General features: G+C 34.9%; 1 protein-coding gene across 4 annotated transcripts in view; it reads left to right on the top strand.

Annotated features, from left to right (window-relative positions):
• The window catches only part of actr3b (actin related protein 3B), a 29,113-nt gene extending 12,617 nt beyond the window's left edge, over positions 1 to 16,496 (top strand). For 3 of the 4 annotated variants that reach the window (XM_087307980.1, XM_087307981.1, XM_087307982.1), the window contains exons 8-13: positions 74 to 217; positions 2,624 to 2,797; positions 2,889 to 2,981; positions 10,436 to 10,561; positions 12,857 to 12,940; positions 13,020 to 16,496. In XM_087307980.1, the coding sequence (XP_087164106.1) occupies positions 74 to 217; positions 2,624 to 2,797; positions 2,889 to 2,981; positions 10,436 to 10,561; positions 12,857 to 12,940; positions 13,020 to 13,115 (717 nt within the window). In that variant the 3' untranslated portion in view covers positions 13,116 to 16,496. 4 annotated transcript variants of the gene reach the window in all.
• Positions 16,497 to 16,830: the final 334 nt, after the last annotated feature.

The following is a 16,830-nucleotide window of genomic DNA, read 5'->3' as shown; positions in this document are numbered from 1 at the left end:
TGAATTTGATTATGTGGTATCTGCCAACAAACATCCATTAAAATTGTTGGTTTGTGTTTCTTTTATCTTTCAGGCAGAAGGGTATGTGATTGGCAGCTGCATAAAGCACATCCCCATAGCAGGCAGAGACATCACCTACTTCATTCAACAGCTGCTGAGAGAGCGAGAGATCGGCATTCCTCCAGAACAGTCGCTGGAGACTGCAAAAGCTGTTAAAGTGCGTAACTGCAGAGATAATTATGTCTTTCTTTTAAATACTTCATTTAAATTACAATTGAAACATTAAGTTTTCATATATTTCAGTTTGATGTTAAATGTTTTTTAAATATAGTTTATTATGTTTACCTTTCAATGTTTTAAAACAACCAAAGCTCATTCTGATTATGTACCCTTATATATGTTTTTTGGAGAGCGCCAAATATGTCCCAGGAGCTATGCTTTTTTTGCAGTTTTTCTTTTCACAAATTCACCACAGGCTGCTGTGATCTTAAATTTCTCTCACGAGTGCCACTCGTGGCTGCTCTTCTTGTTTAAATTCAGCAGAGGCCTCAGTCGACTAACTGAACTGACAAGACTTGTCTAAGCAAAGTCAGACCTTACTGTCCTAATTGAATAATTAAAAATCAAGGCATGATCATTTTATTTTGGTAAATAAGCGTAATCTAGAGGCCTTTGCCTTTTATATAAGCATCTCCTGATGCCAAATGGTCAACTAGAAGTCAAGTTATTATTTGCTGTAAGTAAAACTTGGATGAGCATCAAGACTTTAGTCAGGTAGTGTACTGCAGCAGTTTTCAACATTGATAATAATGAGAAATTATTAATTGTATTGCACTTTATAGTGATTTCTAAAGGATTCTTTAATGTATTTTTATTAAATAAATGCAACCTTAGTGATAATGAGATACATTTTTCAAAAACATTATTTTTATTTTATTTTATATATTATTTCAAAATTCTAAACTTTTCAAAAAAATTCTAAACTTTTGACTGATTGGATATATATTTTTTCAGTTGTCTCCTTATTTCTGTTACAGTAATCTTTAAAAAGTCAAAACATGTGCAGTTAGTGCAGAGTAATTACAGTTGAAGTCAAGTTATGAAATTATTATTATTTTTTTCTTTTTCAAATATTTCCCAAGTGATGCTTATCAGAGCAAGGAATTTTTCTCAGTTTTTTCCTTATTTTTTTTTTTCTTCTGGAGAAAGTCTTATTTGTTTTATTTCAGCTAGAATAAAAACAGTTTTTACATTTTTAAAAGCCCCTTTAAGGTCAATATTATTAGCCTCCTTAAGAGCAATGTTTCTTTTTGACTGTCTACAGAACAAACCATCATTATACAATAATTTTCCCAAGTACACTAACTCAGGGGTGGACTGGGACTAAAAATCAGCCCTGGCACTGTAGCCACACCAGCCCACATTACCACACCGACACAGCCCCATCCACGGACACGCACATTCTCTACTTATATTGGTGTACAGATGGTGAAATAATGTAAGCAGTACCATATTTTACGCAGCGGATGTCCTCCAAGTTTTAACTCATAATTAGGAAACCCCTATACACACACATTCACATACATGCACTACGGACAACTAGGCCTACCCAATTCACCTATAGCACATGTGTTTGGACTTGTGAGGGAAACCGGGAGGAAACCCATGCAAACATGCAAACTCCACACAGAAACACCAACTGACCCAGCCGAGGTTCGAACCATTGACCTTCGTGCTGTTGACAGTGTCCTTTTGAGACTATTTCAGCTAATGTTATGCATTTGGCAGCGTCTGATTTTAGAGCAATTTTTGGCTTTCTCTAGGCTTTTCGACACCGCCTTTTCTTTTTTTAGCGATCCATCTATGACAATTAGCTTGTTTTGCACTTACTGTTTGTTTGACATTCTTGCCAGATTTTGATTACGTCGATGTAACCTCTTGATTGGGTCAGCTCATCTCGAAACCAGTCGGCCATTGCCGATTGGGCCTATACTTAACAATTATTATTATTATTATTATTACTATCATCCTCATCATAATATTCACATCTTGCAAGAGATAAAAGCTGCCTGCATGTAAAAACAATACATATAAAAAAAAAAAACGTCATTTAAAAAATTGCATACCGGCCCACATTTAAAAAATGGTCCGGCCCTTCTGGCATTTGCCAGAATTGCCAGATGACCAGTCCGCCTCTGCACTAACTTACCTAATTAACCTAGTTAAGCCTTTAAATTGCACTTTAAGCTGTATATTAGTATTAGAATATCAGCTATTAGAAATGAGTTAATAAAGCTTAGAAATGTGTTTTGATCTTCTTTCCATTACAGAATTTATGGGAAACTGTACAGGGTGGCTAATAATTCAGGAGGGCTAATAATTCTGGCTTTAACTGTATAGGCTAATAGCCTGCAGACTGTGTACAATGTTTTTTTTTTTTATCATCTGAATAACTTCAAAGCAGTTTTCAGAGTGATAGATTGTTTAAGCAAGCCCATAGATTAAAAAATAAAGAATTTGTAGAACGACTCTTGCTGTATCATATTTATACTGTATGCAGTGCACTTATTGTTGATTTCATGTGTTTATGTATTACACTGTGTTGTTTTGTTGCCATCTTCAGGAAAGATATTGCTACATCTGTCCAGACATCGTGAAGGAATTCACCAAATATGACATGGACCCTGGAAAATGGATTAAAAAATACAAGGGGATCAATGCTATCAGCAAAAATGAATTTCAAATAGATGTCGGATACGAGCGTTTTCTGGGACCAGAGATATTTTTTCACCCCGAGGTAAAAACACCACACTCTTTGAATTATTCAGCATGTATACCCAGAATGACCTTTTGAAAAGTGTGTAGTAAAAGGTCTTTTTACTCTGCAGTTTGCCAACCCAGACTTCATGCAGCCCATCTCAGATGTTGTGGATGAAGTGATTCAGAACTGCCCTATAGATGTCAGAAGACCGCTATACAAGGTAGAATACCAATATTATGCAATAGAGCGCTACAGTGATCAGGCAAGTTGAAAGTTTGCATCAGTCTAGTTCTCTTGATAAAAACTCTGAAACTTTGGCTTTTGTATTTTGGCTGAAGTTAAGCTCTCAAGCTTTTGTGGTCAACAAAGTTTATAACTCAAATCTGTAGGCACATCCTGTTTTTTTTTTCAGTTAAATTGTCAGATCAGGAAGCAAGCAGGATTTATATCTAAACTTTTTTTAGTCACTTCAACTTATTTTAATCAAACTGAGTAAAATATACAGTTAAACTTAAAACATGTAGTTGAAACCTTTAATAAGTAAAAGCAACATAAAAGCCTCTGCTGTCTTGACTTTCTTTACAGTGTGCTAATGCTGTGGTTGTTAAATGATAAAGAAGGAAGTTATTGTTTTAATGTGCAGAGCCTTTTTTGCTGCATCTGTAGAAGTCACAGCTTCTTGAATGTAACTTCATCTTGATTCTGTAAAAGTATTCCAAAGTGAGTTCTGTTTTTAAAAATGTATGAATAAAACCTTTTTTTTTGTAGAAGGGGATCAAAACATTTCCATTTAAGATATTGAAGCAATTGGGAAAAGCCCTTTTTACAGTAACCCCCTCCCACACTAGATTAGTGCATGTCATTAGTTTTTTTGTGTTTTTAACACAAACATTTTTTTGCATACAGTATATCTCAGTATCCTTTTCTTATCCTTTCTTATAGTAATCTTTTATTCTGATGTCTTCATTTTAACACCCTGTACACTGCAAAAAATGCTTTTCTTACCAAGATTTTTTGTCTTGTTTCTAGTCCAAATATTTACAAACTCTTAAATCAAGAAGCATTTTCTCATTCATTCATTTTCTTGTCGGCTTAGTCCCTTTATTATTAATCTGGGGTCGCCACAGCGGAATGAACCGCCAACTACTCCAGCAAGTTTTTATGCAGCGGATGCCCTTCCAGTGGCAACCCATCTCTTGGAAACATCCACACACACATTCACACACACTCTCATACACTACAGACAATATCTGTAGTGTATAGCCTACCCAATTCACCTGTATCGCATGTCTTTGGACTGTGGGGGAAACCCGAGCACCCGGAGGAAACCCACGCGAAGGCAAGGAGAACATGCAAACTCCCACAGAAATGCCAACTGAGCCGAGGTTCGAACCAGTGACCCAGCGACCTTCTTGCTGTGAGGCGACAGCACTACCTACTGCGCCACTGCCTCGCCCGAAGCATTTTCTAGACAAGCAAAACACATTGTTTTGTTTTAAGAAATAATATGCCAAAATGAAGTAAGTGTTTCCTCAAATCAAGCTAAATAATCTGCCAATGGGGTAAGCAAAATAATCTTGTTTTTCGATTTGTGATAAGATTACTTTGCTTACCCCATTGGCAGATTATTTAGCTTGATTTGAGGAAAAACTCACTTCATTTTGTCATATTTCTTTAAAAAAAGACAATATGTTTTGCTTGTCTATAAAATGCTTCTTGATATAAGAACTTTTAGACATTTGGACTAGAAACAAGACAAAAAATCTCGTTAAAAAAGCATTTTTGCAGTGTATGATCCATTTGGAGACACATTGGGATCTCATGTGGTCAATTAGCATGCAAATAATACCTCTTACTTTTAAAGAGGGCAGTTAAAGAAGATTTCTGATCCCTCGCTAAGACTATGAATAGGTGGCATGTTGCTTTTCATTCGGCGTCAGCTTTTTAATCTTCCTTGTAAGCGTGTTTTATTGATCTGTTTATCTTGTTTTTATTTTATTTATTCGGTAACTAGATTATGCCAATTGTGCATTATTTCTGTGCTATTGAAGCTTGAGTTGGGTTTTCATTTTGTATAGTTGTTATTCCTTTTGTATTTCTTTAAAAAAGAAAAATCAAAACAGTTATCAAAAAGATTTATATTCTTGAAAAGAAACATTGGTCCAACTTTATATTAAGTGTCCTTAACTACTATGTACTTACATCAAAAAATAAATACAATGTACTTACTGTGTTTATAATGTATTTGAGAACACTTGTGGTGCTTTTGAGTTGGAATAGAGGTTGGGTTATGGACAGGTTTGGTGGTGTGGGTAGGTTTAAGGGTGGGTTAAGGTGTAAGAGATGGTCAACAGTGTATTCACAAATGTAATTACAAAAGTTAATTACAGATGTAATTGCATACATGTGTTTACTCAAGCATAAGTACACAGTAAATACATGTATTTACACAATAAGAACATTGTAACAAACTATTAATTCCTATGTAAGTACATATTAGTTAAGGCCACTTAATATAAAGTGGGACCAATCTTTTTTTTGCAGTGTACGATTCCACAAAAAACTGGTAAGCATAGTAATCTTGTTTTTGCTCTGAAATAAGGTATGCTGCAATAGTCACGTCACAGGATATTCAATGTTGAGTTATGATAATAGTTGATCAGGAGAAACAGTTCAGAACACATGTGAATTGTGAAGTTTTTGCAGTTTAACTATAATGGAGTAAAAGTTTATCATTTGCACATTTTAAGGCCCGACAGAGTTCAAAGCGTTCAAGAACATATAGTGTTCCTTAAAAAAAGAATACTTTTATCAAATTATTTATAAGGTAAAGACTTTTTCCAGCGTTATATTACATTGATTACTTAAATTCTGTAGTTTGAATACTATTTGACTGCCCCGAAAACAATAAAACACTACTATTATGAAACTTCTCTCTTTGCTCTTTTGTATTTATCTATGCTTTGTTTGTTATATTTCTTGCATGATTAACTTCCCTACAGAGTCATCCCAATCAGTCTAATTTAATAAACTATTTCCAAATAGCAGTTTTCAAGTCATCTGTTGAAATTGTATACTGTAAAAGCTAAATATCCAAATGTCCAATATTGTGCAGCCCTTCTTTGAAATATGATACGCTTTTACTTGTCTTGAAAATCCTTCTTGATTTAGGAATTGTAAGATATTTGTACTAGAATCAAGACAAAAACTCTTTAAAAAAAGCAATGTTTGCAGTGTGCATAGCTCTGACATAAACTCAATAGTCATAAAGGCTGTATTACAAACTCTATTATACGTCCAAATAGAAGTAGAAAATCTCTTTTCAGCAGCACATGATGATCATAGACGATTTATAGTGAGAACTGTTTTTTTTTTTTTTAAGCATTATTCCAGCAGGGGTCAGTCTTTACCCAGTGAGATCACAGCTACTCAACACTGTGAACACATGTGAGAGCTTAAACCAATCCTTGCAAATAGGACTGAACCACTGTGAAATTACCTCAGTGTGCATTTTTTGTATTTCATAACTGCCAGACTGACTGAATAAATAGTGTCTTGACAAATTCAATTATTCACAGACTGATAATTAGTGCACATCAACTGTACAACACAGCGCATTGAAATGAGTCTTAATCATTTGCAAGAAAAAAGCTGCATTGTCGACAGTGTTGGACTTTGAATGGGAAGTGCTTTGACGCTGTTTTAGATTTCTTTTATTTTATCTTGGTAGCGAAGGCAAGCTAAGCAACAATAAAGGCCTCTGTGCAGCAATCTGTTCCTCTAGGGCCGTCTCTAGAAATTACATTCCACTATCAGATTTATTTCTGAGAATAAAGAATAAAGTTCTTCTTTTTTGTTATTGAGTTACTTTTTCTTTACTGACAGTTAGTAGAGCCAGTTTAAAATATAAGACTGTCAGATTTGTGCGTGGAGAGCAGGTTTATTCATTGATAGTGTTTTGTTTAGTTTTTATTTAAATTTTTTTTTTTGCTTTGAAGAAGTGTTTAAGTGGGCTATGCAATGAAAAGAACTCCTGACGACTACAAAATGTGTCGTGTCCCAACTGGAGAGCCGATTTTGTTATTTGTTTGTATAAAAATAGCAAGTAATGGATTATTTTTAGACTAAAAAGCATGTTCTACGTAATATGAATATGTCTATGTAGGGTGTAAAGTTGAGCAGTGGAATCAATTAAATAAAATGGGTTCCTTTGACTTGTTTTAATGAAAGTTCATTGAACTTTATAGAAGCAAGTTATGTGAACTCAAAGGGATCATATCTTTCATACACCCAACGCAATATTGCGCAAGACGTGATTGATGCGATTTGTTGCTATTTTCAGACCAGCACAACTCTAATTTTCACGTTTTGCGCCACGTTGTTTAAATAGCAAATCAATTTGCGTCATTTTGTGAACTCATGGGTGTGCTGGTTTAGAAAGGAGGTGTGTTAAGGTGCATTGCTGGTGCGTTGCTATTTTGAGAAACTGAAATAGACTGCGTCATTGACCAACTAAAAGCTGGTATAAAGTCCAGAGCAAAGCGAGTTAGGTGAGTGCCTATGCAGGTCCAAGCTTACACATTGCATAATACACACAGAATGTACAGCAATACACAAACATCTTTTCATATGAAAAAAATGAAAGGAATAAATTGTTACAAAAATTATTATTTTCTATATAAATATAACACTACCTCCATGCTGCCTTCACCTCTGGGTGCTTTTTTTAGTTTATTCATAACAATTAGCATTTGTTCAATGTCAATATTTTAGCAGTATTATTTATTATATAAATATTTATATTTGTTTTAATAAAAACAAGTTTATATTTGTCCACCTGTCAGGTTCTGGATCATATGGGGCATAAGAATAGGATGTGTATTTGGTTATAAGTCTGACCTCACTTCGTTATTATTGTTCATTCATTCGTTTGCTGGAAATTTTAACTGAATTTAGAAGTAGTTTTAAAACAAATTGTCCACGAAAGTAAAAGAGTAAAGAGTAACAGTAAAGTAAAGAGGCTGAATGCAGGAGGCTCGTTCTTTATCCTCCCGCTGCAGATGGTCTTTATCTGTTTTTTCGCTAGTGAAGCGTTCAGTTTTTCCATGTACAAATTCTGCCATGTAAATAGCAAGTGTGCCTTGGCGTGATACAACTGACTCTTAAAGGAAATGAGAGATGAGACTCTGATTGGCTTAATGCACATTATGCTCAAAACACACCCATAACTCATTAAGAAAATAAGTACAACCCTGTTAGACTATACGCCAGGGCACAAACCATATTTTCCAGTCCTTAATGTGGACACGCCCTTAATGCTTTCACGCCATGTGCTTTAGACTTTGTGCCTAGATCATTAAAAAAGAGCCCAAAATTTGTTTGTATTAGACTGAACTTAAACTGAATGCATTAACCTAATCGTGCAGATTTCTAGTTCCCAGCATGCTTTCTGTCAGACTGGAAAATAAATGTAAAAATAAGCGTTATCTGTATTTTTTTAACACAGTTAACAAAGGAACATGATTTAGACTTTACCGTTGTGCTATTTTAGATTTACAGAGGTTTCAGTAAAAAATTAATAGTAAAACGCTAACTCAAATTACAGATCTAGTTAGGTCAACAATTTAAATGATCTACTGTAAGTAAATGACAAGTAATCTAATTAAGGGATATTTACATTATTATATTTAGGGAGTTTACATGTTCTCCCCGTGTTCATGGGGGTTTCCTCCGGGGGTTCCGGTTTCCCCCACAGTCCAAAGACATGTTCTATGTGGATTGGATGAACTAAATTGGCCTTAGTGTATAAATGTGTGTGTGACTGAGTGTATGGGTGTTCCCCAGTGCTGGGTTGCAGCTGGAAGGCATCCGCTTTTGTAAACCATATTCTGGAATAGTTGGAGGTTTATTCTGCTGTGGCGACTCCTGGTAAATAACCCAAAGGAAAATGAATGAATGATGAATAAACACTCAATACAATAAAGTTCAAATGACTTAATTAAATTGCACAAACTCACTGACTTAATTCGATGAAGTTACCTTAACAAATTTATTTTTACAGTTTAATCCGACTACACTTTTGTGACATTCTTTGTTGGAGATTCAGATCAAGTCATTCAAGTATGTTAAACCTACTGTTTTCTGATTTTTGTGAATTTACTACTCTCTTTCAAATACATTTGTTGTTGTTGTTGTTGCTCATTAAATAGTGTTCAATTCTAAATCTAGACATGGGGTTGCATGCATGAATAGAGTGAAATGCTTTGGTTCTGATAATGAACTCCATTTATTAACTCCATATGGAAATTGATTTTTAATGATAACCTATAAATCTTTAAAGACAGACCATTTGTGAGCACTTGTTGTTAATCAATGCTATGTTTTTGCTGAAGCCATCAGCTCATATTAGTTGAAATAATATACTCACAAAAACTTGTATTAATATTACTTGTATTAATATATACTTGTATTAATATTAATAGGGGTGGCTTTGTGTCGGGGGTGAGGTGTCTGAACAACACAGCTGAGAAATTACAAAATAAATTATGAGTTTTCTGGGAGAAATAACAAAACGGGAAGGTGGCGGGAGATGGGTCTAAAATATGGGAGACTCCCAGGAAAAACGGGGGTGTTGGCAGGTATATGTTATAGTTGCACTACTGAAGTCACATGGAATGCTTTGACTGTTTTGGTTCCTTTTTTTTTGGACATCATGGGAACATTACTTTATATAGAGCACAGGTGTCAAACTCAGTTCCCAAAGGGCCGCAGCTCTGCACAGTTTAGTTCCAGCCCTAATTAAACACACCTGATATAAAATCGAGTTTGACACCCCTGATATAGAGGATGAGGGAGCTCTTGGATTTCTTCAAGAATATCTTAATTTGTGTTCCAAATACAATTAAAGGTTTCAGAGGAATGGAAAGGCAGAAGGGTGAGTAATTAATGATATAATTAAAACTTTTGGTTGAATTAACCCTTTAACTACATTTGGCCCTCAATTTAAATAAGAAGTTTTTTGCTCAGTGAAAGGGTCTGCCACAGTCTGGTTTTGAAAACTCATCATTAAAGATGGAATAAGGCAGCTACCAAAATAACTCTTCAAGTTCAAGTAAAGAGTGAACTCTAAGCCCTTTAATGAAACACAAATCTCCTGCAGATTCCCTGTTATAAGCTGACCTCAGTCAGCTCATGGTCATGTATTCCCAGCATGCAGCTCCGCTGGCCTTAGCCAAAATGTAAGAGTAGTTTCTTTAAGCAGAATAAGTGGGAAAAATCATTATTTGGATTTAATTATTTATTTATTTTTGTTTGTTTTTATTAAACACACTCTGCGGAATGGAAGATTTATTTATGGACAGAATATGAATTATAACTAGTGTTGCTATTGTGTTCCTTGTACAGTAGTAATTGTATTACCCAAGGATGTTTCTTTTCATTTCAGTGATTTAATATCTGTAGTGTCTTGGATTTAATTTTTTATTCAAAACGTATTGCACCTTCATATACAGCGGATAATGCTTTGTCCTTGTCATAAAATGAGTTAATTCAGAACGAAGCTAATTTGTACTTGTTTATAGAACCTTTTGCATTACTCTGTTCATAATTTATATCCTTGCATGCAGTCTTTTGGATGAATAATGAAAATATATTTCCAAATAATGTGTGCTTCAGAACATAGTCCTGTCGGGGGGCTCCACAATGTTTCGGGACTTTGGCCGCAGACTGCAGAGGGACCTGAAGCGTGTTGTGGATGCCAGACTCAGACTGAGTGAGGAGCTCAGCGGCGGCAGAATAAAGGTCTGATCTCATTACTGTCTTACAATTTCTCACTCAATGCCCAGATTCTTATTGTGTTGTAGTGCTTTTTGAATACTTGTCCTGTTTTAAAATGTGTTGTTCAGGCTGCAGAGACAACATTTTAAGGCATTATAATGCCTGCTGCCTTGTGCATATGACCAAATTGTAGGGCCATTTCTAAACTTTGTCAAACTAGGTAAGATTACTATTGTTCAACCCAAAGTACATTAAGTATCATTGAAAATGTAGGGTGAGAACAGGGACAAAATTACCATTTCATAAGTCATTTTTTTTTTAAAGATAATCTTTTAGGTTTAGATAAACAAATATTTTTTACTGTGGTTATTAACACATAACTGTCTATCAATATCAGGTGGTATTTTGTACAAACGTTGAAAAACTTCAAAATAATTTTACTTTAAACATAAATGGCACAGTTATTTTTGACCCCATCAGTCGGGACAAAAGTTACACATGGGTGGGTCAAAAGTGACACAACAATATGTGCTAGATTTTCTTGCATAATCTTTATATTAAATATATACGGCTGATGACATTGCTAAAATGTTAACTACAAATATATTTTGTCCATTCCCTTTGCAAAAAAAAACGAAATGGCATTTTCATAATAAATTTCAGTTCCATCAAATGTCTTGAAAGCAGCCCAAAAATATATATTTTTTAAATTTAAAATACATTTTATTAATATTGTTTTGAGGCGTTTCGCTACGCTATGTATTATTTTGATAAAAAAAAACTCAATTAAAACACTGCAAACTCAAATGTGGAAGTGAAAAACAAGTTATCTAAAAGTTATCTAACACTAAAACCCAACAGTCAACTATATTAAATTAAATGAGTGTAGTTAAATCAAAATTTACTGAAAGTTTATTCTAATCATTTTAAAAGAGTTTTGAACTCAGTGTTGAAGGTAATGAGTTCATTAAATACCACATTACTTCAACCTAAATGGAGTAAGTTCACAGTACTCTTATAAATTAGTTTTTTTTAACTTAAATGGTTTGTAGCAATCGATTTCCTCAAAAGGTTCAAGTTGCCTTCACCTATTGGGTTTTGCAGTACTCAGTTGGTTTGAGTTCTCTTCATTTGAGTTTTACTGCACTTAAATATATATATATATATATATATATATATATATATATATATATATATATATATATATATATATATATATATATATATATATATATTACTTTAAAATGAGCTGAAACAACACAATTCTTGAGATTTCATTAGGACAACTTAACTTTTTTATGTTCAATCCACATAAATTTGTTAAAAGTGTTAAGTTAACTTGACTGATTTGTGTGGAACCCTGCATTTTTTACAGTGTGTGCTCAAACTGCGTTGCTTACTCAAATAAATTGAGTTCACAGTACTCATTAGGATTAGTTTTTGAACTTAAATGGTTTTTTGCGATTGATTTCCTTAAATTGTTTGAGTTACCTTAACTTTTTTAGGGTTTTACAGTGTAAATTTATGTGTATGAGCCACTATCAAAGTTCAAAATAGCTCAATATTGCCCTCCGTGGATATTTCTTTTAAAAACCCATAATTATCTATGCATGAATCTCACAAGCTCACAGTATAAACAAGTCTGCTCAAAAAAAGGGTGACGAGATTTCTATAGTAAATTCTGCTTGTAATAATGCTACTGTGCTGTCATGGCTACGTGGGTAAAATGACACCTTTTGACTCATTCACTGTTAATAAAATGTGGATATTTTATTTGCTTGTGTTTTAGGAAGTCACTATAATCCAAACTATTGGGTTAAATTTAAAAAGTCTTACAACAATATATATATATATATATATAAATATATATATATATATATATATATATATATATATATATATATATATATATATATATATATATATATATATATATATATATATATATTTAATAAAAGCATAAATATTAATTACAAAGCCTTTTCATGTTGGTGCCTGCCTAAATTATGCGCTAAAGTATTTACAAGTAGTATCACTACCACTAAATACATAGGTATGTATTGAAACATAATTAACATAAGCACATAGAGGTTCATTGCAAAAAAAAACAACTTATCAAATGACTTATCTTACTAAATCTATTAGCTGACAATCACACAAACATTCACCTACACATATACAGTATATGTTTGCTTATTACAGGAGATTCAATGACACTTATTAAAATGTCGCTTGTGTCCAAAGAAAAGAAAAAAATTGCTACTTGCTGTTTTTATTTTATTTTTCTGATCTTTTGAATGCTTCTGATTTTCTTTCTAGCCCAAGCCCATGGAAGTGCAGGTTATATCCCATCACATGCAGCGATACGCAGTGTGGTTTGGCGGATCTATGTTGGCTTCTACGGTAATGTTCATATATATTACATTATTTTTCTGTCTATTTACTCTGAATGCTGAATCACTAATTCATTTTTCGTATTTAGCCTGAATTCTTCCAAGTCTGCCATACTAAGAAGGACTACGAGGAATACGGACCTAGAATCTGTCGCCACAACCCTGTCTTTGGCATCATGTCCTAGTTCTGGTCTTGCACCCCCTTGTAAGCCTAGATATCAATTCAATCGATTTATCACCTCCCTGTATTAAGCTTTGATTGCCACTCCTCTTTGAAAAGGAATAATTCAGGCTTTGACAAGCTTAGAATAGAAAGAACAAAGCTTTTTGTTTATCAGTGAAAATGTCAAAGCCAGGCACAAGGGTATTATGTGGATTGGATCGGGAGACTTGAGGCTTGCGCTTTGATAGCGAGTGCTGATGTTCAATATTCCAAATGTAGCGTAGAAGAGGAATTCGTGAATTGCACATTGACTGCAGTCTGTTCAAGCTAAGCCATACAGCGGGGACTGTTTACTTTGCAACACATTCAGTGTTTTGTTTGTAGTATAAAAGAATGGATCCACCCAAAATTAGTATTCAGTCATCATGCTGTTTAGATGCAGTATTTATCTGTTTGTGCTATAATACACAGATATATAATAGGAGATGCATAGCAGAGGTCTAAGCTGTTCTTTTCCATGAAGCCACATGCAAAAACCTCTAAGCTAGGGGGGAAAGTAAGGACGATTCTTAGGGCCTACACCATTTTGGCGCCCCCAGAGATACTATTAGGAGCCCACCAAAATATTCCCCCACCTCATTTTCAACCGTGACACCGCCCCCTTCGGTCTTCACTTTCGTCCTATTAAAAATGTTTCAATAGAGCCCATACTGGCCAGCGACACCCCTGCCTCTAAGTGCCATCTGAAATATTCAAACCAGGCTTATTCTGAAAACAAACCACTGTATACAGTTCTGCAGAGCGACAAATACATCCCAGGAGCTATGTTTTTTACATTTTTTTTTTTTTTGCAGTTTTTTTTTTCGTACGCTTTGTGAGATCTCAAAATTCTCTCCCGGGTGCTATTCGCGCCTGCTGTTTTTGCGTAAATCCACCAGAGGCTGCTGTCGGCTTACTGACTGACTGATTGATTGACCGATGGACTGACCCACCCACCTCAGTCCCTAAACCCAACCAATAGTGTTTTCAAAAGCACCGATTTTTACCACATTTTCAGATTTTACCACATTCTCACCCTGTTATTTACTTTTTGGCTTCTGTTTTTGTCTTACTCGCCTTTTTGGAACCATTCTTTACCAAACTTGAACCCTGTCGTCATGGTCTGCCCTGTGTCTCAAATCCTCTGACATACATGGCGGGCCACTGGACACACTGGTAACAGCGGGAAAGCCGTCCACCAAAAGGGATGGTGTCAAACTGCCCCGTAGCATTCCTTTTAAAGAAGAAATGCAGCCATACATACTTCTGGCTACATAATCTGCGATCTCCAGAAATGTATATAGGGCTACATTTCCAGAATGAGCCTATGTTGCAAATTTTCTTCTAAAATCTAAAATGACTCTAGTCATAAGTTCCTTTCACCGGTACATAAGTACATTTTCCGTAAACTCTACAGTAAAATCAAAAATGACCTGTTTACACAGGCAAGGACGTTCTGGAATTTTTCCAAAAAGACCGTTCACACATCCATTCCAAAATACTGGTAAATTCTGACATCATTAACCAGAATTTATCTCTAAACAGCTGCGCTTGTATTTATAAACATAGATGTGATCTGGCTTTTGCTGATGGTTTCACTTTATTTAAAGCTTTAGCATTCATGCAGCTGCAAAGGCATCTAAAGGCAGAAGCGCAAACCGCAGCTAAACATTTACACATTTGACTATGTACTAAATTTTGTGGATGGATAAGCATTGTAAACAACTTCAATGAAAATATATGGAGGAACACTTTCACATGTTGAAATGTACATAATGTACACAAGCATCAATCAACTGAAGCAGGGCTTGAAAGTAAACAAACAGTGGTTAATCATAAGCATTTCATCGATCTTTTTACACAGTTGGCATTAAGAAGGAACATACAAATGTCTTCTGTCTAACATCTAGCTGCTTAATGTGTCTGGAAAAATATTCAAAGGCTTTTGTTTTTATAAACAGTGGGTATGTTGATGCATCTGAATGTTCTGATTGGCTGGAGTACATGTCTCACATGTCAGTGTGTTTTAAGCGTGAACGTGCTCTTTCCGGCAAATTTTCTCCTGTGGTCACATAGAGCAGCATTTTGGCAGATTACCGGTAATGTTACAACTTCTCTTTTCGGAAAATTGCCAGAACGAATTGACCGGTATTTTCAAAAAAGGTAATTTTACGGAAAGTTTTATATGTGTGGAAGGGGCTTTAGTCTTATAGTTTACAGTACTCAAACCCTTTTGTTTCAAAACTTAAATGATTTGCCGCAATCTGTTTCCTCAAACAGTTTGAGCTAACTTATCAAGTAAGCATTGTAGAACTCCGTTTAGAGTTTTGCCTCTTTGTGGCTTCAACAGACATATTTAGGGCACATATAGTGATTGCAAAGGGGGTTATAGTATGAATATTACTCTGAAAGCCAAAATGATGACTTGGACACCCCTACGATCTTGTAAACTATGCACTTGCACATGTCAAGTAAGTCACAAAGACTCAAGTGCACTAAAGCGCCAATAGTAAAGCAAGTGTGGACTGCAATGGTTTAAGATGACATTTGGGAAATGTCTATAGTCCACTTGAAGAGTTGAGCAGAAGTGAGCAAATTACCCTTGTGTGTGGCAATTTTGGCTGTGGACAAGATCTTTAAGTGAAATTACTTTGGATCGACAGTCACAGAATATATCTTGTAGACGTTGAATGTATATGCTGTTATTGCAGTGTATTCTGGGACTCAACGAGTGCACTTGATGAGGTCCACTGTGAATTCAGCCAATAATTTAGAAATAATTGTCCTAAAAAAAGCACTGTGGGAATATGCAAAGCTTAGGAACATCCAGGCAGGTGTGTTTGGTGAGTTTGGAGCCAAACTCTGCAGGACAATGACTCTGGAGTGGAAACCCTTGCTGTAAAGTTTTTTTTTTGCTGTGATCTGTATGCATGTACATGCAGGTGCCTGAGCTTTTTTCCCCGTACCAGCCTTGAATAAAAAGTAGAATGTCAGTGAATTGTACATACATAGATTTTTCTATGAGATATGCTTATTTAATTCAGAATTAGTTTATATTTGTATTAAAGTGAATGAATTTGGGTGCAGTCAGTTAATATTACTTTGAATTTGCAGCATTATATTCATATTGGAGATGAAGTATTTAACTAATATAATTGGTAAATGTATATTAAATTATTTTTGTCGAGAGTAAAATTGATTTTATCCTTCAAATGCACACTATTTATGTACTGTATGTTCAACACATGAGTAAAAAGCACTTTTACAACTTCAATCTGTCCTTTGTCCCACAGCATCATTTGGTGGCTATGCTTGAAGTATAGTTTGACTTGGTGGCCTATTAAATGAGTAGTTCACCCAAATATTTTAATGCTGTTGTCTTCTCTTTTTATGTTATTCATATGTGTGCAATAGTAGTGCACATTTTGTATGTTTCTCTTATTTGACACACAACCCAGCAGGCACAGGATGTCAACATGACATCAGACTGACCTTGTACCCTAATGTCATGGGGAGGTTGCACTTTGTTTGGAAATGAAAATTGGGTTAACGTCAAAACCCAACCTAAAATCAACCAAATATCAGCGTCTAATGATGTGTGAGCTTGACGTTGTGTGGACGTTACCACTATGATGTCTATCAGATGTTGGATTTTGGTTGCCATAACTAACGAATAAATGTCAGTATTTGACATCAAT

This window comes from Danio rerio, chromosome 24 (assembly GCF_052040795.2).
Source record: "Danio rerio strain M-AB ecotype USA chromosome 24, GRCz13ab, whole genome shotgun sequence".
Classification (NCBI taxonomy): Eukaryota; Metazoa; Chordata; class Actinopteri; order Cypriniformes; family Danionidae; genus Danio; species Danio rerio.
This window is presented reverse-complemented; position numbering and strand designations above follow the sequence as displayed.